At 46.2% G+C, this 25,331-nt stretch overlaps 1 protein-coding gene across 1 annotated transcript; it reads right to left on the minus strand.

The window, feature by feature from the left end:
- On the minus strand, window positions 1-25,021 carry LOC308640562 (kinesin-like protein KIF26B; the record flags this gene model as incomplete). The annotated part of the gene is given in 12 exon segments (XM_081312424.1): window positions 1-108; window positions 112-149; window positions 3,229-3,294; window positions 3,297-3,375; window positions 3,877-4,079; window positions 18,905-19,043; window positions 19,045-19,618; window positions 19,620-20,813; window positions 20,815-20,847; window positions 20,849-22,296; window positions 23,293-23,455; window positions 24,969-25,021. Coding segments are annotated over 12 exon segments (4,098 nt in total).
- Between the last annotated feature and the right edge of the window lie 310 nt (window positions 25,022-25,331).

Genomic DNA, 25,331 nt, shown 5'->3' on the forward strand with positions numbered 1-25,331 from the left:
TTATTGGTGCCTGGAGGTGATGTCAAAGCAGGTGATCATCATGAGATGGTCCTTGCAGAAGTTGATGTGGCTCTCCAGGCGCTCGGTGACGCACTCCAGGGCCTCCAGTTACTCCAGGGAATCCAGCTCCAGCACCTGCTCCAAGTCCACTGCAAAAGAGGAAGGGCCTGGAGACTCCGGCAGGCAGGAAGAGCTATCCCATCTGCTCAGCCCAGACCACAGGGCTGCCCGTATCTGCTCCTCTGTCCCCAGATCTGATTTCTTCACCTGTATCCAATGGCCTGGTGTCCTTCCTACCTAATCCTTCGCCTCTCAGCCAGTGGATTGAAACACTGGTTACCAGTTTTTAGATCTTTAACATTTTGTTGAGATTATTCTGAGAAATAAGGCAAAAATCTAGCTGTCCCCACCTCTGGCATCTCCACCACAGCATCTGTGAAAGATGACACCATTATTCTCCACTAACCATGAAGAATGCAGATCCTGAAGCTGGTGTGGGACAAATCCCTCTGCCTCCTTAGATAAAGGCTGTTTCTGCCTCATATTCCTTCATGAGCACTTTGTATCCACCTCTCAGGCTGAGAAACCTAACCTGTCTCTGGTCTTCCTAGGCAGTCTCATGTACTTGATGATCATTCAGGAAATATGATAAATAGATCTAAATTGATAGGTGAGCTTTCTTAAGCTCAGAAGACAAGCTGACACTTAGGAGCAGGATGCTGACACTCAGGCCTACAGGGGGTGAAAAGTTTGAGTCCTGCAGTTTCTGAAGAGCAGGTTTCTGCAGTCAACCCCACCTGGACTCAGTTTTCCTACTATGTCCATGGTGGCTGGGCAGAGGGGTGGGCTGAATGGTACTAACTCCAGAGGTGCTGCAAGGAGTCCCCATATGGGGAGGACAGCAGGGACGGCAACCACGGCTGGTGGAGTGGCTGTGGAATCCAAAGCAGGAGATTTGCATTTGATTCCCAGCTGCTCCATACTAGCTCTGTGAGCTTAACTTCTGCAGGTGCCATGTCCTTAAAAGTAATTCCTAACCTGCCTATCCTATCTACCTTGAGTTGTTGAGAAGAATAAAATCAAAAAGGAGATCACAAATGTGAACATGGTCTGAAAACATTTGAAAAAGATGTCATGCTACAGGACTATCAGGGACTGTAACAGAAGCAAACTGCTTTATACAGAAGGCATCCCTGAGAGCTAGACTGTGAGGACACTCACTCAAGGTAACAGTTAATAAGGACTACATCTGGAGCTAGACCCAGTCTAACAGGCTGAATGCCCCTCTAATACTGAAGAAACAACACCTCACTACACCATAACCCCATCAGACCTCATCACTGGACCACCTCAAGAGGCATCAAATCTAAAAATTAAAAATAAATATGGACCCAGCACATCTATTTCTTTGCCAATACCCTGCCAGCCCAACAACAGGAATAGTCAGCATGCAGCCTCCATAGTTTTTTTTTAAATTTTTTCCCCCATTCTTATTTTCCACTCATCTTAGAAAAACAATCTGTGCTTATCCTTTCATGTGGCCTTCTGTTCATTCTCTTTCTTAGCATCAACAATACCTGATTCTTGACATATATGAAGGCAAGAAGGAATGTCTTCAGATATTTCTTGGAAGCATTTGAAACACAGGTGTACTGAGGTGTAAGCCTGTTCCCTTCCTGGGAGAAAATGTGCTTTGTAAGATGAGGATCATTTTCAAGCCTGCCTTGGGCATAAACAGTTCTTGAAAAACAAAATGTTAATGAAATGTTAAAAATGAAGGGACTGTGGGGGGACTGGGTTTGTGGCTCAGTGGTGGAGTGCTCGTCTAGCATGTGCTAGGCCCTGGGTTTGATCCTCAGCACCACATAGAAATAAATAAAGACATTGTGTCCAACTACAACGAAATATTTTTTTTTTAAATGGAGGGACTGTCTCAAGGGATGCCCTGGGATCTCAAAATTTCCAGAGATTTATGGGGAAAAAAAGAAAAAAAAGGAAAAGGCAGCCACAGGTGGGAGAGAAATAAGCACTAGGCTCCATGTTTGTACCCTAGTCAGATATTAGCTAATGTTCTGTCTTGTCTGCCCCATAATACCTTTGATAAAAATACCTTTGAAGGAAGAAAATTTCTAATAGAGGACTTCATTTCCCATATCGTGCCTGCAGGCACAGGCTGTGTTTGTGGGACTGTGGGCCTAGCCACAGATGCTGCATCCCTGAAGCAAAGGATGCTCTCTGTATTGGGTATGGTCATTAGAACCCACTGATGTACTCTGGGGACATGGTACTACTCCATTTATATGGAAAAGAAACCTGTCACAAGTGGCAGGTGCTGGGAAGAGCCGGGCATCTGACAAATCCTGGCACTTTCTTTTTCACCAAAAATCATTTCACCCAATATTTTAAAAAAACAGCTTCTCTGGAACACAAATCTATGCCTCAGACCTCACTCGTGGGCTCTCCTCACTGCCATGGAACACTAGGAGAGGGGGACATGCAGGGGAGGGGTGTTTTGAGAGGGGACAGAGGCAGCTGAGGGTTGGAGAAAAGAGCCAGATGGGAAACAGGGAGAGAATTTTAAGGACAGTAGCATATTTTATCCCCCAGATTGTGGGATTGCTTCCCACCTCAGTGTAGTAGTTGGAACCAGATTTAAGTTTTATCTTGCAGTAAATGGAATGGTTAGGAACAAATAAATAAGAGACAATTGAATCCACCTCTCAAAGAGAACAAAATTCCTCTGAATCATTATTAGATGGTTACTGTCATCCGGGGCTTTCTATTAAATGGAAATAACACCAGGCTGCTCCTCTTGCTTTCTGGGTCCTCCGTGAGGCTTTACTATGGTCGTACACTCTACCCTATCAAGAGCTCTATAAATTCATGTCTATTTCAGGCTAGATAAGCAGTGTGATTTTGTGGCCTAGGAGATTTGTAATTCAGCCTTCATGTCTGGGTGATCTGCCACATGCAGGGAAGAAAAATCTGATTTTCAAGTGCTTTGGACTGAAACACATAAGAAATAATCTTGCAAGAGCAATATTCACCACTCCTTTGCTGTTCCCAGCCCCTCCCACCTGCCCCAGGAGAATAGGATTATTCCCTCAGAGCAACCGTCTCCATCTGCCCCTAGATGAAGTGTGCCGAGGTCACCCTGTGTTAGGTGCCAGGCCTCTGTCACTGGGGATCCTGTTAGCCACAGTGATAGAAATGAACCATGGGCCTTACATTCACGGAGCCATTTGTTGGGGTCCAGCATCAGGTACTGTTTGGTCATCTCCAGCTCCTTCATCACTCGTACTTGGCTCTGACCTCTGCAATCCTCGGCTGGCGATGCTCCAGAATTTTCAATTTTGCGTTAAAGCACATGACCTCCTGCACAGTGACGGAGAAGGAAAGGGGCAGTGTATTGAAAAGAAAAAGAGATCCTTCTGTTCCTGTTCAGTCCACATGACCTCTTCTAGAGAGGAACACTTCTAAAGACCATCGATGAGAAAGAAGATGGTCCCTGGGAAGTCTGGGAGGGACTTCAGAGACCTCAGTGGGATTTTTGCCTTGATAAACCAGACAGCTCAGCCATGAGGGAGACTGTTGCTGGCTGTTATTAAATGTAGAAAGCAGATGGTGTTCCAACTGGGCAAATGCTGATCTGCATGAGTATGAATCCTCAAGACAAGGAGCCAGAAAAGCCCCCCAGACCACTGTGTCCCCCATCATATGAGTCTTTAAGGCATTTCAGGAGAGGACACAGAGTTCCCTCCAAAGTGTCTATCCCACTTTATGGGCCCATGGTCACCCACCTGCCCACAACAGAAGCAGGTCCCTTCTCAGGGCAGGACCATGGGGAACTGCTCCCAGTCCAGGAAATGGACTCTCCTTGCTGGCACCACTGTGTCGCCGCTGCAAGCTCTCCACATCATTGATTTCATAGACTTTGATCTCAAATGGTTTCCTGAGGCCCCTCTGGGTACTCCGCAAGGGGCCATCCACCCAGCAGACCCCTGTGCTGGTGGTGGGTTTTCTCACAGGGGAGGAGGAATCGAGGGACAATGCTAGGATGAGCCAACGTCTCTGAGAACCTAGGGATAGGAATAAGCCACGTTTGATCCCTTTGCACTTCAAATTTTGATATCTTTCTTTGATGCAAGGAATGGGGTCATGGCAGGGACCCTGTGGTCACCTGCAGAGCTGCACTGAAATTCTCTGACCTCCCACCCCTGACCCCAGCACGAACTCCCAGGGATTTACCTGGAGAAGCCCAGCAAAATTCCTGCTCTGCTCTTAGAACCCCCAACGTGCAGGCTAGAACTGTGAACCACCCTGTGTGTGCTAGGCACAGGGACATGTGCCAAAATGAAATGAAAGATACATCCATGTTAGGGAAAAAAGGTCCCAGTGTTTGATAGTGTGGTTATAGGATTTCCAGAAAATACTGTGTATTTGTTTATAACAACAGCACTACAGTAAGCACAGACTGCATGCCAGACACTAGTCACCATGCCTGATGCACTATGACAAATTATTAGCTGACCCCCAATATCTGTCCTATTTTCTGTGTGTGTGGTTTTGGGGATTGAACCCAGGCATTGCATATGCTAGGCAACTCTCCACCACTGAGCTATCTGTGCAGCACCATCTTCTTTTTCTTCCTCAGCAAGAGACACCCTGATTTCCGCAGGGCACATGGCCAAATGCAGTGCAGACCATACTCCAGCATGATTTTGACCAATAGTACATAAGTAGAAGTGGTATGTATAGTGCTAGAAACAATCAGCAAAAAGAAGAAAAACAAGACAGGTATCCTAGTCTCCCAGCACTCTGGAGACTACCACATGTCACTAAATCTCTATATTGCTGTAGGGGGTTTTCTGTCCCACACAAACCTATCCTTACCAATATATACACAATATATATATACACATACACACTGGCTCCCAACAGGCTGTGGTGTCTTGCTGCAGGCCCAAAACAACAGGGTCAAACCCTGAAACCATGAGTCAAAATACATCTTTCCTCCTTTTTTACGTTATTTATTTCAGGTATTTTATCATAGCAATGTAAAGCTGACTGACAAGATGTGTTGGGACTAAATACCACAGGATTTGGTACATATGAGCCAAAATGAGCATTTGAGAGGAGATGCTCATTGAAGATAAATATCCTTTTGATTGCCTATCTTTAGATCACTTATGTCTACTTTCAGAGATGGAAAACAAATAAGAAGTGACTTGGGAATGGTGAACAGAGATGATCAGCTCCTTTGTGTCCTTAGGGGCAGGTCTCTAAAGAGAAATAACAAGCACATGAGTTATAACAAGTTATAACAAAGCCCATAGTTCCCTCTGACCCAAGCATCATCTTCCTTATGACCAGAGTCATAAGTGAGTGAGCTGTGGCCTCATGGCCTTCTAAGCACAGGACGTGAAATTTTCACCCATGTATGAAAGGGAACTTGCCTCTTGCTTTTGAGAATTAGAGGGTTTGATCCATTTCCCTGGTTTCTCTGCCTGTGGGAAGTTTTGTTGTCTCTGCTCAATCTGTTAAAGGCTGGACTGTGATCCTGAGTGCTCCTTCAGAAGGGACAGGCACATCAGGGGCTCTCTCCTGGGCAGGAGGTTGTTGGGAAAGCTGACATAATCCCAATAGTTTTTCATCCTGAGGCTGAAGGGGGGCTGATCCACTGTGTCTCTGAATTTCTGACTCCCCCTGCTCCAGAATGACTAAAGAAGGTGAAGTTTGCCTGAAGCCTTTGTAGCTGCTCCTTAGGATAGAAAGATACAGAGCCCCATATAAAGTCAAATCTGAGAAAAAAATGAGAATGAGAGGCCATGAAGTGCTGGCAATCTGAAGGCTGCAAGGCCTGGCAGTTTTCCTGGAGGACCTGGAGATGCCCATATGTGTCAGTGAACTGGTGTAGCTAGAGGACGTCATGTGAGGTTACATCAATCAGGCAATTTGACCTTGGACTTGCCAGTCTCCCGAAGAGTGGGAAGTGGATTTCTATTGTTAATAAATTACCCAGTCTAAGATGCTTTGTTATAGCTGCAGGAAGGGACCCAGGCACGTGGGAATGCCTCTATTTCTTCCACCTGCCCTGCTGTTCTCTGGGATAGGAGAGATGGTTCTGAATAATCTTCTATTCCCACAAATTATAAGATAAAATTGTTATTCCAAAGATTATTAATAAATAAAAGAGGCCATGTTTAAAACAAGATGGAGAGGAAAAACAAAAACAAAACCAAAGAGGGAGGCCTCTGGGGAAGGGTAAGACCTCAAACCAAGGCCTGGGTCACAGTGCCTCCCTTTCCTGTTCAGGGTTGATACTCGTGCACCTTGAGCCAGTTTAGATGGGGACTCACTTGCCTAGAGCCAATGCAGGTGAGGTCTCGCTCCCCTTGACCATGTGTAGACAGAGATTCTCCCCTTGAGCTATTGATCACTTGATTCCATTTGGGCAGATTTCTTTGGCCAGAAAGTACCCCTTTACCAGTCTATAGGCCCCTCCCTGAGGTGTGTGGAGAGGCTATGTGGCAGCTGTTGGAGAAAGCACCTCTGGAGAGGCATTGGAGATTCCAGAGTGTTCTGTGGCATCATCCCCATAATCCCATGTTCAGGGAAGTGAGAGGGGAGTGTAGTGGCCTGCAGCAGTGGCTGGGTGCTTCACTGCATGCTATTTGGTCTCTGCACCCAGAATCCCCTCTTGGTTCCTGCTAGAGGTCCTAGAGAGAAAAGCACATGGGCTTCAGGAACTGGAGGTGTTAAACCATCTTAGCATTACTACTGACTTCATAGCCAAGTGCACCCATGTGGAATTGCTCTTTTCTTTTGGTTCTAGGGACCCTGAAGTTTGTAAAGTGAAGTGAGCCCAAATAAAGAGTTAGAAACCGTCAAGTCAGTTGTAGGGAGGGTGGGATGGATGTTTGGGTCAGTGCGATTCCACAACTCAGAGGAGTTTATGGGTAGCATTCCGGAAAGCCAGAAGTTATAAACACCTTCACAGACTCTGAACAGAAGCAGGTCTCACTGATGGGTGATAGCAAGATGGTGGCCCTGAGTGCCACCATGCATAGGGTGCTGGGAAGCCCCATGGAAGTGAACCTGAAGATGGATCAACAGAGTTTGCTCCAATCAAACAAAGGAGAGAAGAAAGTTTGTTGATACTATTTTTTTAATTTTTTTTTTTAGTTGTAGTTGGATACAATACCTTTATTTTGTTTATTTATGTTTTATGTGGTGCTGAGGATCAAACCCAGGGCCTCACAGGTGCAAGGCAAGCTGTACCACTGAGCCACAACCCCAGATCTGCTCTTGTTATTTTTAATGAATAGAGCTTTAGGAACTAGGAGATGGTCTAGGATTCATGTCATCAGGGATCCAAAATGAGAAGCATAGAGTATGCCACAGAAAGAAATTAGGACTTGATTTTCCAAATGTGGTGAAGTTCATGAATCTACAGACTTAACCAGCTTAGCAAACCTCAGTAGGAGAAACTCAAAGTCCATGCCCAGACACATGGATCATTTACAAACCAGGGATTAAGGAAAACACTTGAAGTTAACCAGAAGAAAACAATACCATATTGGCTGGCATGGAACTATTTAAATGACTGTGGAATTCTTATCAGAAATTAGGTAAGAAAGAAGGCAGCAAAGCAACATTTTTAAAGTGCCCAAAGGAAAAACATAGGAAAACCAAAATCTCACATATCAAAAATGTTCTTCAGAAAGGAAGGGAAAATAATTATATCTTCATATAAAAGAAAGCTAAGAGCCAGCTGACTTGTTAACAAAAATAATTGGTGGTTCTTCAGACAGACAGAAAATGATGCTGGAAGGAACTTGGGCATCAGGGATAAAGAGAAAAAAAAACCCAAATAACAAATATGTAGGTAAATGGAAGATGTTATTTTTCTCCTTTTGAGCTCTTTAAGATATGTTTTGACCATTGAAAGGAAAAACTGAGAACATATCTGGAGCTGAACAAAAATTAAAATACATCATATCAAAGTTTGTGCATGCAATGAAAACATTGCTTAGAGATTCGTAGCATCAAATGCTTATGTTAGACAAATAGAAAGTTCTCAAATCCATAATCTAAACTTCTGCTTTCAGAAACAGAAAATGATGATCAAAATAAACCCAAAGCCAGCACAAGGAGAAAAAGATAAACATGAAGACTAATATCAGTGACACTCTACAAACCTGTACAATGTGAATGAAATGGACGATTTCTGGACAAGCAGGAGTTACCATAAGAACATGAACATTTAGATGGCTGGGTGGCCATCAGGGAAATTAAGTTCCTCATAGGAAAAGTTCCTAAAAGATCTTCAGGTGTAGAAGATATCACTGGAGAATTCTACCACATTTGAAGACGCATTAATACTAACTGTATACAAACATTTCCAGGAAGTAGAAGAACAGGGAACAATTCACAATGTATTTCATGAAGCAGGTATTACGGGGCCATGAAACCAGAAAAGATGGTGCCAGCATAAAATCACAAAAGAAACCCCAAACTGACAGACCCAAGTCCATTGTGAATGTAGATACAAATATCCCTACATCAGGCACTTTATGGACAAGCTGAGAAAGACAATATGATGGTATGGATTGACGTAGAATAATTATACAACCAAAGTCAACACCTATCACTACAAACTCTCAGACAGGTAAGACCAGGGAGTGTTATGGCTTGAATCATATCCCTCAGAGACATGTGTAGGTCAAAACTCCATAGCTAAGGATCAGGTCTTTTTTTTGCAGAGTGGCATTATTATGATAAAATTACCTATGATGGGGTCAAAAGGGGCTAGGATGAGTTCCTGGTTCAGCCTGGCTTGTGTCCTTATAAGGACATCAGGGCAAGTTTTGATTCAGTGTGACTTATGTCATTCAATGACTATCTTCTCACCTGTTTAGTTGATATTTGTGGTGAAACATTTTCATGCCTGTACCTCTTAGTATGGGTATGTCCTCAGGTTATGTGTTTGTGGTTCCCATTGGGGGGTTCCATTTAACACAAGAAAGGGACACCACCCTAGTGTGAATCTGCAGCAGGGGAACTTCAGTAGTGTAGCGAATGCTGCTGCTGTGCCTCTCCATCCCCGCCCCCTCAGCTGCTGATGTCACAATGTTACATGCAGACACACTGTGTGTTCAATACCATAGAATACAGTTGGGGTTTTCTGCTACATTATTCTCTTACAACTTGTAGAAAACAAAAGTGGCTCTAGCTGTTACAATTGTCAGGAATTTGCTTTATCAGAGATCTTTCCTGCCTTCATGGAGATCTGAGTTCCTAATACAGTGTCCTTCAGGTCAAGCTGAGGGACTCCCCTCCCACAGGGCACTTCTAGTGGGGACCAACTCCCTGGGCTCTTGTTTATCGGGTGCTGTGGTTGGAATGTATGTGTCTCTCCAAAATTCCTGTTGATGCTTCAGCCTCAACATAACAGCACTGAAAGGTGGGACTTCAGAGGGCAATTAGGGCATGAGGCTCCAACCCTAGGGATAGGATATGCACCTTAAGAGTGCTTCTCCACCATGCACAAAGAACTGGTCCACTCCCCCCCACACACACACATACACACACACACACACACACACACACACACATACACACACAAGTAGGTTTGTCAAACTGGGAGTGGTGGCGTATGGTAGTGTTTTAATGAGCTTTTCCATCACTATGGCCAAGATACCTGACAAGAACAACATAGAGGAGGAAAAGTTTACCTGGGGGTCAGGGGTTCAGAGATCTCAGACAATAGATGGCTGAGTCAATTGCTCTGGCCTGAGGTGAGGCAGCCTATGATGGGGGAGCCCAGCATAGGAAAGCTGCTTACCACCAGGCAGCAAAGAAGCAGAGGCAGAGACAGCGAAAGAAGGTGGGGCAAGGTCACAGGGATGAAGAACCCTCCAAGGTCATGACCCCAGGGACCCACCTCCTCCAGCCATGCCCCACCTGCCTACAGTAGTCAGTCAGTCAGTCTACTCAATGAAGGACGGACTGATAAGGTTAGAGCTCTCCCAATACCACTGCTCCACTTCTGAATATTCCTGCCCTAGTGCAGGATCCTGGGTGGCGGATACCTCACATGAACTAGAAAAGGCTGTATCCTCTCTACATGGGACACCAAGGCAAGATGATCACACATTGAAGCCCAACTTGACAGCAAGTATCTGTCAGGTGATGAGGAATACCCAGTACAGAGTTAATTTTCTCCACAAAACATCTTTTGCACCCTATGCTCCCTAAATTCCACATCAGGTATAGCTTTTAAAAGCCTGGATCTTTACTCTGTGCACACACACACACACACTTACACACCATTCCTACATTGACTTTTCAACAAAATGCAGGCACTGATTTATGAGAAACATCAACTCCTTGGGCAAATTAAATGTCTGTCTCTGCAGTGTCCAAGATTTTTACAATGGGAATGAACAAGATGATGCTTAAAAAAAAGTCTGATCAATGGAGAGGGTAATGCTCTTCCTCCTTACCTATCCTGAGAATGTAGAAATACCCATTCCAAAACTGAAGCTGTTTGGGTGTGTGTGTGTGTGTTTGTGTGTGTGTGTGTGTGTGTGTGTGTGTGTGAATGGAGAGTGGCCATCACTAATGATGTGTGTGTGTGTGTGAGAGAGAGAGAGAGAGAGAGAGAGAGAGAGAGAGAGAGAGAGAGACAGAGAGACAGAGAGACAGAGAGAGAGAGAGAGAGAGAGAGAGAGAGTTGGGGCAGGGGTCACAGTGTTTGGGCAACACTGGGTAGCTCAGGCATTTCTAGGATGACCCTGCTAAGGATCTGTTTGTATGAAGAACCAAGGAGAGTTATGGGATGGGACAGTGTATTAATTATCCACTGCAGCTTAACAAATGATTGGGGAAACCTAGCCATGGAAACTCTTAGCTCACACATTACTCTGGATCAGAAGTCTAGGAACAGCTTAGCAGAGTGATTCTAGCCTAGGTTTTCTAAGCTATCACATGGGACAACAAATCATCTGAAAGCTTGATGGGGGCTGGGACACCCACTTCTAGGTTCACTCATGTGACCCTTGGTAGAAGCTTTAGTTCATTGCTATGTGGGCATTTATGACACGGCAAATGGCTTCCTCCAGAGTGAGTGATCCAAGAGAATGTGTGAGAGCATCTAAGAGAGAAGCCACAGTGTCTTCTGTAACCTAATCTGCCTTATCCTATCAGTCACAGAGACCAACCTTGGTATGGTGTAGAAGGAGCCTACACTAGGTGGGAATACCAGGAGGAAGGGACTGGTGGGGGCCATCTTGGGGTCTGGCTACCACTGATGACATGTGGTCAGATGGAGAACTATCTGAACAAGGACCACCCTTTGTGTCCCACCAACACTCACACAAGAGCATCACATGAGATGGGAGTGGAGATCACCCTGATGGACAGAGAGAAAAGTAAACAAGCCTGAATGGAAAGTGGCATTTCACTGGGTGATATCAGATTCACAGAAATATCTTGAAAGCCAACTAATTCCCATTGCCTTCCTTGCAGTCCATCTGGCAGTCTTTGGAACTTCCATCACTAGCTCACTCCTTCCCATTGGGAAGTTTACCCAATACTGAGTTAATTGTGTTTTGGGACCTATGAATAGCTTCTCCTGAATGTTAATGAACAGGAAACTTAGTTGTTCACGAAGTTTTGAATTTGGTTGCCCTTCCATCAATTCCAAGAATCAACTGACATCCAATTCTTATACCTACAATTGAGGATCCTCCAAAGGTACACTATCATGGTTTAGATATGAGGTGTCCTTCAAAAACCCATATGTGAGACAATGCAAGAACATTCAGAGGTGAAATGATTAGGCTATGAGAGCTTTAACCAAATCAGTACATTAACCCAATGATATAATTAACTGGCTAGTTAACTGTAGGCAGATTGGGTGTGGCTGAAGGGGTAGGTCACTGGGGGCCTGCCTTTGGGGTTTATATTTTGTTTCTGGTGAGAAGACCCCTCTCTTCTTCCTGGCTGTCATATCCTGAGCTGCTTTCCACCACCATGCCCTCACTTTGGGCCCAGAGGTGTGGAGTTGGCAGACCGTGGACTGAACCTCAGAAACCATGAGTCAAAATAAACTTTTCCTCTTTATGTTGCTCTTGTCAGGTCTTTTGGTCATAGTGATGAAAAAGCCACTAAAACACCCATCATAAGCCTGATCTTGCTGATGATAGAGAAAACCAAGGACAGGGGCAAAGGGGATGTAGTCAGGGTAGAGAAATGGAGTTTAAGGATGTGGAGGATGTTTCAGAGGTAGAGATGGTGTCCTTCCTTTCCTTTAAAGGACCCAGGGAGCAATGACATTGGCATGCTATGACATCATGGGGAGAAGACTGGCCCCAGGGTCTTGTCTGGTCCCCATGTAAACTTTTTGGACTTTCTGCAAGGTCTACTATATCCACCTTGTAAGCAGATGTTTCCAAGTTTTGCTGGGCATAGTCTGCCACTGACCATTCTTACCATATTGCTGGTGGAGTCTGGGCAGGAACCGTGGCCAGTGGGGCACCCCAGCCAGACAGGAATCTTGCAGCACCCACCACAAACTGCCTGCTGGGTCTGTGATGGCACACTGGAAATCAGCCTCCTTCTAATGTTAGAGGATCGGGATGTCTCTCTTTCTGACCACTTTCTGCTCAAACAGCACAGCACTTGAGAAATCCATAATGTAAAGAAATACTCAGGCTGATAACTGCCAACATAACTTTGCTGTATGAAATGTCCCAGGTTTGGCCTGAGTAAGTCACCGCTGTTACTTTCACAAAACATTCAACCAGACCATTCTCACTAAATGGAGGCTGAACCCGCTCAGTCCTCCCCTTCTGAGTTTGGCCACCAGCAATATTCATGACCCATCACTGTCCATCTCTCTCTGTCATCTGCAGTACAGACAGACCAGGTGAGCAGTCTGATGCGGGGCCTTCTGCTTTTGACATCACTGAGCTGAAGATTCTGCTGCCTAGAAAACATGGGCATTTGGAGCAATGAGGCCTCACAACATTCTCTAGGCATGTACTTCTGTCTATTTCCAAATGACTGTCTCTAGGATAGGAATCTTCCAGCATGAGCTTTCCCCTTCATCACCCACCACATTCTGGGTTAAGGTGCAGGCACTAGGAGAGCAATGAATTGGAAAGCATAAAGCACTTATGTAGAAAGGAAACCACAGACACAGAGGAGAGTGAGAGAGTGAGAGAAAGCGAATGAGGGAATATGACTATGTATGTTCTTACTGATCTGCAAGAAGCCAGCTCCATGGAATACTAGAACTGAGGAGTCAAATTAGGAAGATAGATGAGAAGGAGGCAGGTGCCCCAGGGCCTCCCAGGTCCCCTCTAAGCAGAGCCTGAGCTTCCTCACACACTCTCTGTGACTCTCAGCCCTGTACCTGGGACCACATCATGCCCCCTGCCCCCATCTAGGGTCTTACTCTTAAAGAGCTTCCTTGGTGCCTTAGGAAGTCAATTAATCCTCCCTACCCCATAACATATTCAAAAAGTTTCTCTCCTCTCTCTCTAGGTTCAGCCTCTTAGAAACAGTTTTGAAGTCTTAAATCTGCCAGGAAGTGGCTCTCCTTCCTCCAGTCTTCATTAAGCCCACAGCCACTGTGTTTCTGGAATCCATTAAAACAAAACCAGGACATGCACATGAGAACCAAATGAGAAGCAGAGCAAACTGAGGTGCTCTCCGGTGCCGGCGAGGGGTGATTAGTCAGATACTTGTATAGCGCTCTGTGAACTGAACCTGGTAACCCTGGAGCTCAATTCACTACAGGTGGCAAATCACAACTCACAAGATGGGCCCATCAGTCAGTAATGTTTATCCGACACCAAGAGAAGGGAAGACACGTGATTGGTGCTTTTTTGACAAAGGAAATAGGAGACTAGACTCAACATTTCAAGCACTTATCACCAACAGGACAAGATAAGAAAAATACATAGAAAAGAAATATGAGCTGAATTTTAGGGATATGCTGCCAACCAACCAACTGATGCATGAATCAGTGGTATCCAAGGTTAACCTGCACCTGCTCAGTGCTGAGTTTCAGGCAGGCTGAGGCAGGGGCAAAACAGGACGTGTAGAAGCTCATGTCCCATCAGGTCAAGGCCTCCATGTGTCTCAGAACCAGCAGGCTTTCCTGGGCTTGCTTCTCTGTGGGCAGAGCCCCCCTCACCCTGGAGTTTTCTGGATGCTGGATCTCAGCAGGCCTGGGCTCCCTGCAGTAGGTATGAGCTTCATTCAGGCCAAGATGCTCCTCTAATTCTTGGCCTTCCCTCTCCAGTTAAAGAGAAAGAAGCCAAGGGGGCAGGGTGGGATGAAGGACCATGGGAAGAAGATAAAGAGGCTCTGGGGAGAGTTCACATGATGATTGGGTGAGACTCAGCGGGAGGTGGTAGTGTTAGGATAGGGGGCTTGACGGTTGCTATGTTGGCATCTGTCACACGCCACCCACGGATAGACTGATAGACCCTCATCAGCTCACATGCCTTCTGTTTGGGACAAACGTGGGATCCCCTCTTGGGCTGGCTGGCATTACTCTAATTCATAGCCTTAGACTATATACAATTTCACGTCACTGACCACAGAGGGGCCAGCTAGGAACTGTGTGAGGATGAATGAAAATCCACTCATTAAAGTAACTTACAAGTTTCTCTCATGGCTTCCTTGGTCAAGAACCTGTAATGACTCCCCACTGCCAACTACAATAATATATATTCTTGGGGCTGGGGATGTGGCTTAAGTGGTAGCACACTCGCCTGGCATGCGCGGGGCTCTGGGTTCAATCCTCAGCACCACATAAAAATAGAATAAAGATGTTGTGTCCACTGAAACACTGAAAAATAAATATTAAAAAATTCTCTCTTTCTCTCTCTATTTCTATCTTTAAAAAATTATCTCTCTCTCTAATATTATTCTAGTTTTAGAGACTGATATAGAGTATAAGATAGTGGGCACTTTTATTCAGTTTCTGGATGGTCAATAAGTAACTTAATCTGGGACTGCATTTTTTAGTCTCTCAATAAGAATATGCCCCTCTTGATCGTGGTCTTGCAGTTTGGAGCTTGGGCTCTACTCCCTCAGTCTCCAGTGACTTCCACCCCTTCTGCCAGTGAAAATATCAGGATCCTTCAAGAGCAGGTACCAGCCTGGTATTTCCCTGCAGCCTTCTACCATTGCTCTGACTCACAGGGTCCTGCCTTTACCTAAAATATCTGATACGCTTATGTTTGTACTCCCCAATCACACAGGGCAGCCCTCAGTCCCTGACCCCACCATTCTCAACTTCATGCTTTTCTTCCTTTCTCTCTAATTAAATTACATACTCCTTATAGTCACCTTGTAATTTATGTTGCTGACACTCCTCCCTAACTGGAGCCTTGTATATCACTAAGCTCCAGGAGTACATGCCTGATGAATGCTTAACAAGTGCTGTGGTGTAATTTTGGGTATAACCCCAAAGCCCATATGTTATGGGCTTGGTCCCCAGCCCGTGGCATGACTGGGAGGTGGTGGAACCTTCAGGAGGTGGGGCCAAGTAGGAGGTCTTGGGTTACTGGGATATGCCCTTGAAGGGGATAATGAGAATCCAGTGTCTTTTTTTTTTTTTTTGCTTCTTGGCCACCATGAGGTAAGTGACTTTGCTTCACCACACACTCCCCACTATGATATGTTGCCAAAAGCAACAGGCCCATCTGATCAGGGACCAAAATCTCTGAAACCACAATAAAAAATATACCTTTGCTCTTTTTAAGTTGATTGCCTTGGGTATTTTGTTACAGTAGTGGAAAACTATCAGATATAACAACCAAAAATAAAGCTTACTGACAATGGGTTGCCTTATGAAAAGGATGTCATATTGCCATCAATATTTTTTGTATTAATTGACATAGTCTCTTATGATGTGGGCAGCAGGCAGACCATGGCTATTATCTACCAAATCCCTTACTTAACTTGTACATGAGAAAACTGAAGCCCAGAGTGGCTAATTATTTCTGAGCGATCACACAACTCAAGATCCCATGTCTTCTACTTTCTGGCTTAATCTTCTCACTGCACCATTCCACACAAAGACCATAAGAATAAGCCTGATTATGTTCACTCTTTACTAATAACATGGGTCTCTAGGAATGAGGCTGGAATACTGAACTGTGGTGATATTTGATGGTTTCTATTGTTATATGCATCACAAGGAAATCTTAGTGCTCACCGTTATTTACCCAATGATAAAATTCTAGTTCCTTTTTGTAAAGCAAATAACCAAAGCATTAAAATTTTCCCAACTCAAAAGCCATCTCAAATAAAAGACAACTGCCTAGTAATTGTAAACATTAGCCATCTACGTAGGAATTTCCTTTGAGGGGTTTTATGGTTTCTCCTAAAGAAATGGTTTTTGATGGATGCTTATAACACCTGACAGCCAACATTTCTCTTAATAATAATCATAAACAAGTGAGTCAAGGTCACCTAACCTGAAATGAGCTCCACTTCACCAACAAATCCATCACGGTGCCCTGAATCTGTGGCAGCAGATCACAAAGGTCTGATGCTCTGGGCACTCCATATGAAATCCTATCTCTAGCACCTACCATCACATTTTAATTTCATATTATTTCCTCCAAAGGCCTTACCTAAAAAGAGACCCTCAAAGGACAGTGCCTGTGAAAGGACTCAGCCCTGAGCAAGGTCATGTGCAGAACCTTTGGCCACTCTCCAAGGAGCTATTGTGCACATTTGTTTCTTTCACATCTTTTTCCTCCTCTTTGTTCCACTACAACAGGCAAACCAATAAATTAATGTCTTGAAAGAGAATAAAAAGCAGTGAAAGAACAATTAATTCAAGGTGCTTAATTAGAGAGAAGTAATGAAAGCATTCTCTAACACTAAAACACAGATGATCACATAGCAAATGTCACATAATCATCTGGATTTGAAGATCAACACTGGGTAGGTTGAAATAACAGGGTTTGTCAGTCAAGTACTGGGGAGGCAAGCAAATATTTCTTCCCCACAAAGATAGTGGCGTGGCTGGGGTTGTGGCTCAGCAGTAGAGTGCTTGCCTAGCATGTGTGAGGCCCTGGGTTAGATCCTCAGCACCACATAAAACTAAATAAATAAAATAAAGGAATCATGTCCAACTACAATTGAAAAATAAATATTCAAAAAAGGATAGTGGTGTAGATAAACTTTGTTATGTTTAGTGACTAATACCAACACATTGTTATGCCCTTGGCCCTGATGATAGGACACAGCAGCTATTTTGTTTTACTGAGTAGCTTGCCACTTCCAATTTGTCTTATATGGGGTTCTGCTCCAATGTCTGCTGCTGAGACTGATGGGGGTAAAGCAGAGCACAGACCAAGTGCATCAGATGCTGAAACACACACCACTGGGAAATAATGACTTTAAGGTGCTGATAGCCATAAAGTTTTCCAAATATTCTTAGAATGTAACATCCTCACCACCATGTTCTGTGAGTTGCAATGGGGTGGGGTGGGCCGGTGGGACATCTGGGGATGTAAAACTGCATGAATGCATGATCCCTTAAGGCCATTTCTTTGATTTGAGGAAGACAAAGGGTTATGATGTATCCTTACATCTGGATTGGAGCATTCCAGAGCTGGAACTCACTGGTGGTGGAATATGGAAAAGCAATGCCATTATTGATAGAAAAAGTCTCTGGTACAGGAGCTGCAGATGCAGCTGATGCAGTAGAAAAAGGACCCCCTTTCTGAGCATCACCCCATCTTTTAATCCCAAATAGGCTGTTGACACCCATATTCTGCAAATCAGTGGCTTCTGGAGCGACTAGAATTCCACAGAAGGGGGAGGGGTGGCAGAGGACAGGCCCCCTGCCACCTGCATTTCAACCAAGGCACAGAATTGCATTGCCTTTGGGGCTTGGCATTATTCATTTTTTATTTGAATGATGAGGCTAAAGAATGAATGGGGACAATTTCTTTAGAAGTCATTGAAGAATAGAAATTATTCCAGGCAAAATTCTCAAGTATCTCATTATTCCTGGTACCTTTTGCTTCTGTCTCCCTGCTTCCTTCTCTCCTTCCAATCTTTTCACCTCACCTACCCAGTTCTCTTCTCCTTGCCCATCAGAACTTACTGTTACATGTCACACTAAACTCTAACAAACATGTCAGTGGTTTTCCTGAGTTCTGGAGTATGTGCCTTTGGACAACAGATTCCTAGAGATGGCAAAGACTCCCTCCCACCACAGTGGTGGTAGTGTATGAGTGGTTCCATACGGTGTGGCACTGTGTGTGTGAACAGAAGGAGAAGTGCAACCCCTGCGGCTGGAGTCCACTCCTGACTGTCCATGACTGTCTTTGGGGTGGAAGTGGAGGAAGGCCTCTCCCACTGCACCTTCAGTGAATCAAAGTATACTCCACCCCTAAGAGAGGCTGCCAAGGTCTAGGAGACCTTCAGTCCCACATACAGGTTTCTGTAGTCCTGAGGTCAGGGAACCTGACCTGATCCTTCAGAGACCTCTCAAAAGTAGTACAGTGCTTGAGCAAATAAAGCCACGCTCAGGGACCAGATAAGGAGATACCGTGGAGGAAGAACCAGTGATTCATGGATGCTCCTGTGCATCTAGCACCCTGGCCTTTCCCCCTGCTGAAAGTGAGTGATGGTGGCAGCCTCAAGGTCTAATGATGCACACAACAACAAGTTTTTACAGTGAAGCCTTCTGTGGTTCTATCCCTAGCCAAGAACTACAAGTGACAGGATATCAGAAAGAAGAGATGAGACCTCAATCCCCAGGACCTGGAGATCCCCTCATCAGAGGACAGGGGAGCAGTGGACCTCACACACACCTGCCCTTTACCTCCCTGGGACCCTGCCCTCAAGTGCCTGCCTGAATTGGACCATTTCTTTGCGGGTTTCAGGCTCCGGCACCTGCCGCCCACAAAGCTGCTGTTCTCACTCATGGAGTCCTGGGCCGAGGACACACTGCCGGTGGCCTCGCTGTCCCTCATCATGCTCTCATAGCCGCTTACTGCCATCACTGTGGTAGAAGAGGGCAGTCTTCCCCATGGCCGGAGGGAGTTCCCCGCTCAACATGCTGCTGTTGTCACTGCCATGCCCCCTGCTGCACTGGTGTGGCTTCCGTGGTGGGGTGATCTTGCTGTAGGGCAAGGACAGCAGGTGCACTGCTGCAGGCTTTTCCTCCATGGGAGCCCCACTGTGCTCCTCTGCCTCAGGTCCAGCCCACACCTGCAAGCCCCGGGTGCCCCCATTCCCTTGCAGCAGCTCGGAAATGCGCCCATTGACTGCTCTCAGAGGCAGTTTGGAAGCCAATCCAGAGCTTCGGTTCCTGCAGAGTGACTGGGTGAACCAGAACATGTGCTTCCTGCTGGGGGGCATGTTGGAGCTCTGACCCACTGACTGAGGCAGCGACTTGGTGGAGAAGCTGAGGGTTTTGGAGGTGGAGGTTGACAGGCTGCGGGCTTTGGGGCTGGCCAGGAGGAGCTTGCTTATGGCTGAAATCTTGGACTGGCTGGCCTTGGGCGAAGCCCCTGCTGACTGGGTGGTGCTGCACCTGGGTGGTGAGGCCCCTGTGCTGCTGGTCCAGGCTCCTGCCAGCAAGTGGCATGGTGCTGTCTTTGCCAGTGTGCAGTCGCGAGCTCATGGAGGACAGGCTCTCCACCCTCTCCAGCAACAAGCATTCGTAGTGGCTGACTGTTATTCTGCCAAGAGAGTTGGTTCTGCTGGCTACCTGCTCCAGCTTGGCACTGAAGAACTTGCTACTGCTACTGGCATCCTTCATCTTGCTGCTGGACTCATCAGGGAAGCCGGCCAAGAAGGTGGCTGACTGGTTCAAGGGGCTGTTGGTGTTGCTGTTGCTGCTGGCACTGTGCTGGGGGCTGGCCCGGTTCTTCTGGTCCAAGCTGGACTTGTGGACAGGGGGCAGAGGGGGATTCCCTTTAGGCAGGGCAAGGACACAATGCTTGGGTGAAGCTACCTTGTGCTCCAGGGTTGCCTTAGAGGCCTGGGTGCCTGATGCTGTCCCCAGGCCATTGGTGTCGGCACTGCAGTGGTAGAAGAGGTTATCTAGCTCCTCCTGTCTGCTGGCTTTCTGAAATGCTCTAGGAAGGATGCTGGGTTTCAGGCTTTTGCTGGAATGCATTGGCCTCTGGGCCACCAAACCAGGCAGAGCCATCTCACAGCCATCCACAACCCTCTTGAAGTTGTCAGTCACTGGGGAGGCAGATACCTCTCCACTACTGCTGCTGAGCCTGTCACCCGGGCTCGGCTTCCTATCCTGTTCTTGCTCTGGTCTGGTCTCAGGCTTAGTGGGGCCTGTGGCAGTCTCATATCTAATCCCTTCTTCAATGTGAAAAGCATTCTCTTTTTTTAGTTCCTCTTCTCGTTTCAGCCAGGGGTCCTCAAATTTCATCTCTTTCTTTGCACTGGTTTCTTTACTCTCCTGGGACGGGGCTACTCTGGCAGCAGTTTTGCAGATGGCAGTAGAAGCCTCAGGCTCTTGCATGTTCCGAGGGCTCATGGCAATGCAGGGGTAAACCGTGATGTTGGTCTTCATGGTCATGTACCCTTCGCAATTGCTCAGGTTGGCTGTATTGGAGATGGTGACCATGGCCTTGCCCAGTGTAGATATTTTGCAGCTTTTGATGGGGGTGGCTTTGTTGAAAGAGTCTTCCCACTCAGACAAGATGAGCAGGTTTTCAGGGCCTGCCTTGGGCTTCTCTCTGCACACTACAGCAGTGTTCTGGATGCTGCTAACAAACTCTGAGGCTGGAGGTTCTGCCATGGCCAAAACATGTCTGGGCTATGAAACTGACATGATTGCTTGCCATCATTGCCAGCGCTCATCTCGCTTAGCCAGGAGCTGATGGAGGAACCCCTGCTGCCTGTCTCCTGAGCCTTCCCATCCAGGCTTAGCTTCGGAAGGGGCAAGAACTGTGTGATGCTCACTTCACAGACGGGAGCTGTGCTGGAGTAGCCCTCCAGATCCTCGCTGATGCTGATGATGATGCTGACGGGCCGGGAGCCTAAGGCTAAGGTCTGCACAGAGCAGTCGCTATTGAAGCTGATGATGCTGGTGATACGGCCACTGTCCAGGACCCCACTGATGTTCACCTCTTCCACCAGCGTGAACACCAGCTCATCCTCCCCGTTCAGCTCCAATGGCTGCTGCATGGTCACCATTGTGGTGCTTAGAATCTCCTTCTTGGTGTCTGGAGGAGATGCTGCCTGATGCTCCTCCTCAACAGGGGTTTCTGGGAACCCCTCACTCCCAGCAGACATAGATTTCTTCAAAACCTGGGGGCTCATTCCAACCGGAAGGGTATGTACCTCAGGCTGCAGCAAGGACTCGCTAGAGACCATGCCAGAATCCTTGCTCAATGGTAGCAGTGGAGCAGAGGTTGGCAGGACCCCCTTCTGGGTAGAGACTTTGCGTCTCTGGGAAGGAGAGCTGGGGGGTTTGTACTCAGAGGTCTCGGATAGGCTGGCAATGCCCAGCTGGGGGGAGCCCATGGGACTGGGCTTGCCCTCCATGAAGCCACAGGAGTTCAGGCTCTCCCGGCTACTCTGGAGGCCGGGACTCTGCACCATCTGGCCACTGCTGCCTGGGATGCTTTGGGATGAGGCTGGGGTGGGGCTTCTGCTGCATACTGTGGCAGGCACAGGGGAGTGATTACTTTGCATCTTACAAGCCAGGTTGTCTGGGCCTTCCCAATCAGTCAGCTGGCCATCTGACCCATTGTCTTCCTTATCACACTCAGAAAGTAAGTCTGCCCCAGACACTTGGCTTAATGAGGGGCATTTGCTCGCCTGCTCTGCCCCAAACTGTATAGGCAGCTCTTTGAAAGGAAACTTACTGGGCTCCTTGCTGCCATCAATGCAGTCTAGTCTCTCTTGCAGCGCAGCAAATGTGTTACACTTCAAGCAGTCCCTTTCTGATTTGCTGGCTGTAGCCTCTCCTGCCTCTGTGGGCTGGCTGTCACCTTTGGTCTTCTGCAGGGCAGGTACAATGGGAACAAAGTCTGGGGGCCCCTCATTGTCAGTGAGCTCCTTGTCGGAGGGGGCTGAGCCGTTAGGCCCAATGTAGATGACAGTGTCACAAGACTGCTCGATGCTGGAGGAGTAGTTAGAATCACTGGACAGGTGTGCAATGGGGAAGTCGGGGTCCACCATGGCTCTGGTATGGAAGGGTCTCAGCTGGGTGGGCCTGCGCATTCTGCCTTCCTCACAGGAGCTTTCTCCACCAGAGGAGCTCGACATGTACTATGAGTGAGAGAACAGTTAATATGTAGCGCCTCTGAGACAGCCCTCCCAGGGAGCCTGGCATTATGTGGTAAATGGTAGAAGCCACTGACTCAACAGGAGCTACTGAAGGTCCCTTTGATTGATCTCCCACATTGAAAAGCAGAACCATGACTCCAGTGGGCCAGATCAGAGTGCCCAATGTTCCATATCATAGCTGTATGTGCTTAAGATAATCCCTATATGGCACACTGAGGAATTAGAGGCTGCTCAGCAGAGGAGATGCAGTCCTCTTCTGACCTCTTAAGGGCTATTCCTGAATACAACCAACAGAACATTGGTTGGGAAACCCTGTTTTATACTCCATCCCCCCATTAAAAAATACATAAAGGAGAAGGAAAGAAAAGCCCTCCCACATGTTAATTGCTGCCCCCGCTCCAGGATCTGAGTGGCCACAACCACCATGGTCCTCTCAGGCATTCTTGCCAAGCTGCCACTGTCTGGGATTTGCTTCTGCCAGAGGAAAGGAGCCCAGTGGCATCTAGCACACTCAGTATCAAGCAGAAAACATTGAATTAACATGACAATTCCAGCAGGCAGGAAATCACTCCTGAACATGGGGGTGGGCAATAGGGCCACATGATCAAGAAGTTAATAACCCTCTTTAGAGAGTTGACTCATTGAAGGACACAGTCTTCATCTACATAGGACCAGTCAGGCAAGAGAAAAACTGAATAATTTCCATCTCTCCAACATTTTTCATCTCAAAATTTATCTAAAGCACACCAAGCACTACCTGTCAGAGGTCAGGCTGGATGCCCAGGACCAGCAGAAGACCTGATTCTCTCCTGTCAGTGGGAAGGTTTCCCTGCCCCCAAATGGGGACCACAGTAGTGATGCTTTCACATGCACCCCTGTGTTTGGGGATCAGCAATATTGATTTGGCTCTCTCTGTCTCAGTACTGGGACAAGGCTCCAAAGCTCCATTACCCACTGCAGCCACTGTGAACTGCTTACCTTCATCTTCTTCTTCTTCATCCTCAAGTCCCTTGATGCAATCTGGATGGTAGACAGGGTTTCTGCATAGTTCCTAGCTGCGGAAGAGAGGTGAGTGATCATGGTGGTGTGACAGTTCATGTTCCCCAGAGACTCCTGAAGCAGCATGGTGAGCTTGCTCTCTCTGCCAAACAAAGTGAATTAAGGCTGCATTAGTGGGCCATGCTTCACATTGACTGTCAGGGTAGGACTTTAGCTCTGTACATGGTTATTTTGTTGTGGTTGGTATTTTTTTTTCTTCCTTTTTAAAAAATGGCACACCAAGAAATAGAAAAAGAGGGAGAACTTCCAAATTCTTTCTATGAGGCCAACATCACCCTGATACCTAAACCAGACAAAGACACTTCAAAGAAGGAAAACTACAGACCAATATCTCTAATGAACCTAGATGCAAAAATCCTCAGTAAAATTCTGGCAAATTGGATTCAAAAACATATCAAAAAAATGTACATCATGATCAAGTAGTATTCATCCCTGGGATGCAAGGCTGGTTCAATATACGGAAATCAATAAATGTTATTCACCACATCAATAGACTTAAAAATAAGAACCATATGATCATCTCAATAGATGCAGAAAAAGCATTCGACAAAGTACAGCATCCCTATATGTTCAAAACTCTAGAAAAATTAGGGATAACAGGATCATATCTCAACATTGTAAAAGCAATCTATGCTAAGCCACAGGCTCGCATCATTCTGAATGGAGAAAAATTGAAGGCATTCCCTCTAAAATCTGGAACAAGACAGGGATGCCCTCTCTCACCACTTCTGTTCAACATAGTCCTCGAAACACTGGCCAGAGCAATTAGACAGACGAAAGAAATTAAAGGCATAAAAATAGGAAAAGAAGAACTTAAATTATCCCTATTTGCAGATGACATGATTCTACAGCTAGCAGACCCAAAAGGGTCTACAAAGAAACTATTAGAGCTAATAAATGAATTCAGCAAAGTGGCAGGATATAAAATCAACACACATAAATCAAAGGCATTCCTGTATATCAGCGACAAATCCTCTGAAAAGGAAATGAGGACAACTACTCCATTCACAATATCCTCAAAAAAAAATACTTGGGAATCAACCTAACAAAAGAGGTGAAAGACATATACAATGAAAACTACAGAACCCTAAAGAGAGATATAGAAGAAGATCTTAGAAGATGGAAAAATATACCCTGTTCATGGATAGGCAGAACTAACATCATCAAAATTGTGATATTACCAAAAGTTCTCTAAAGAGGTGGACCCAGTCATCTTTTCCAACCACCACACAAAAGACCACTATTCTAACAAAAAACACTCCCACATGGCCCTCATCTTCTTCCATACAGACACTCATCATAACATTCTGGCTGGCAGTTTCCACAGGGGGAGCAGTCTAAGATGGTGTGCAAAGTAAGCTCTCATGCCCATCATATGCCAAATGTCATGGTGGCCTGGACACCCTTCCTGAGAAACAGGATAGAGAAAAGGGGCCTGTAGTTAATACTGCTCTGCTTCTCAAATTCAAGGCCTCCTGCCTGCCAGGGGTAGATTCTTTATGTGTACTGGACTCATGAGAAAACCCAAACACCTGTGTGATAGTAACTGGAGGGCTTGCAACAACTCATTTGACCCAGAGGATCCCTGTTCTTACTTCATAGGGGCCAGGAGCCTGACCAGAGGAAGGTAAGGGACTTCATCCAACATTACACTTCTTTTTCATCCTTTTAGATTTGGATGGACACATGGGATTTTTCTTGAGTTTCCTGGGGTGCTGAGAATGTAATTCACAGCCACACACAGGACCAAGAGTCTGATTCAGACACAGCTTTTACAAAGCACTTTACCTAAAAGGCACAGATTGGGCCTCCTCATTTCCATTTGAAACTGTTTTCTTGAGGATTCCCAAAGGAGTGCCCTAAGGCAAACCCCTCCCTGACATTCAGGGGAACAGAACAATAGGGAGGAAAGAAGCCTGGAGAAAAACTTTTCTTTCATTGAACACTGTGGCACTGAC

The sequence above is a fragment of the Spermophilus citellus genome (assembly GCF_964194105.1).
Source record: "Spermophilus citellus genome assembly, contig: SCAFFOLD_130, whole genome shotgun sequence".
Taxonomy (NCBI): Eukaryota; Metazoa; Chordata; class Mammalia; order Rodentia; family Sciuridae; genus Spermophilus; species Spermophilus citellus.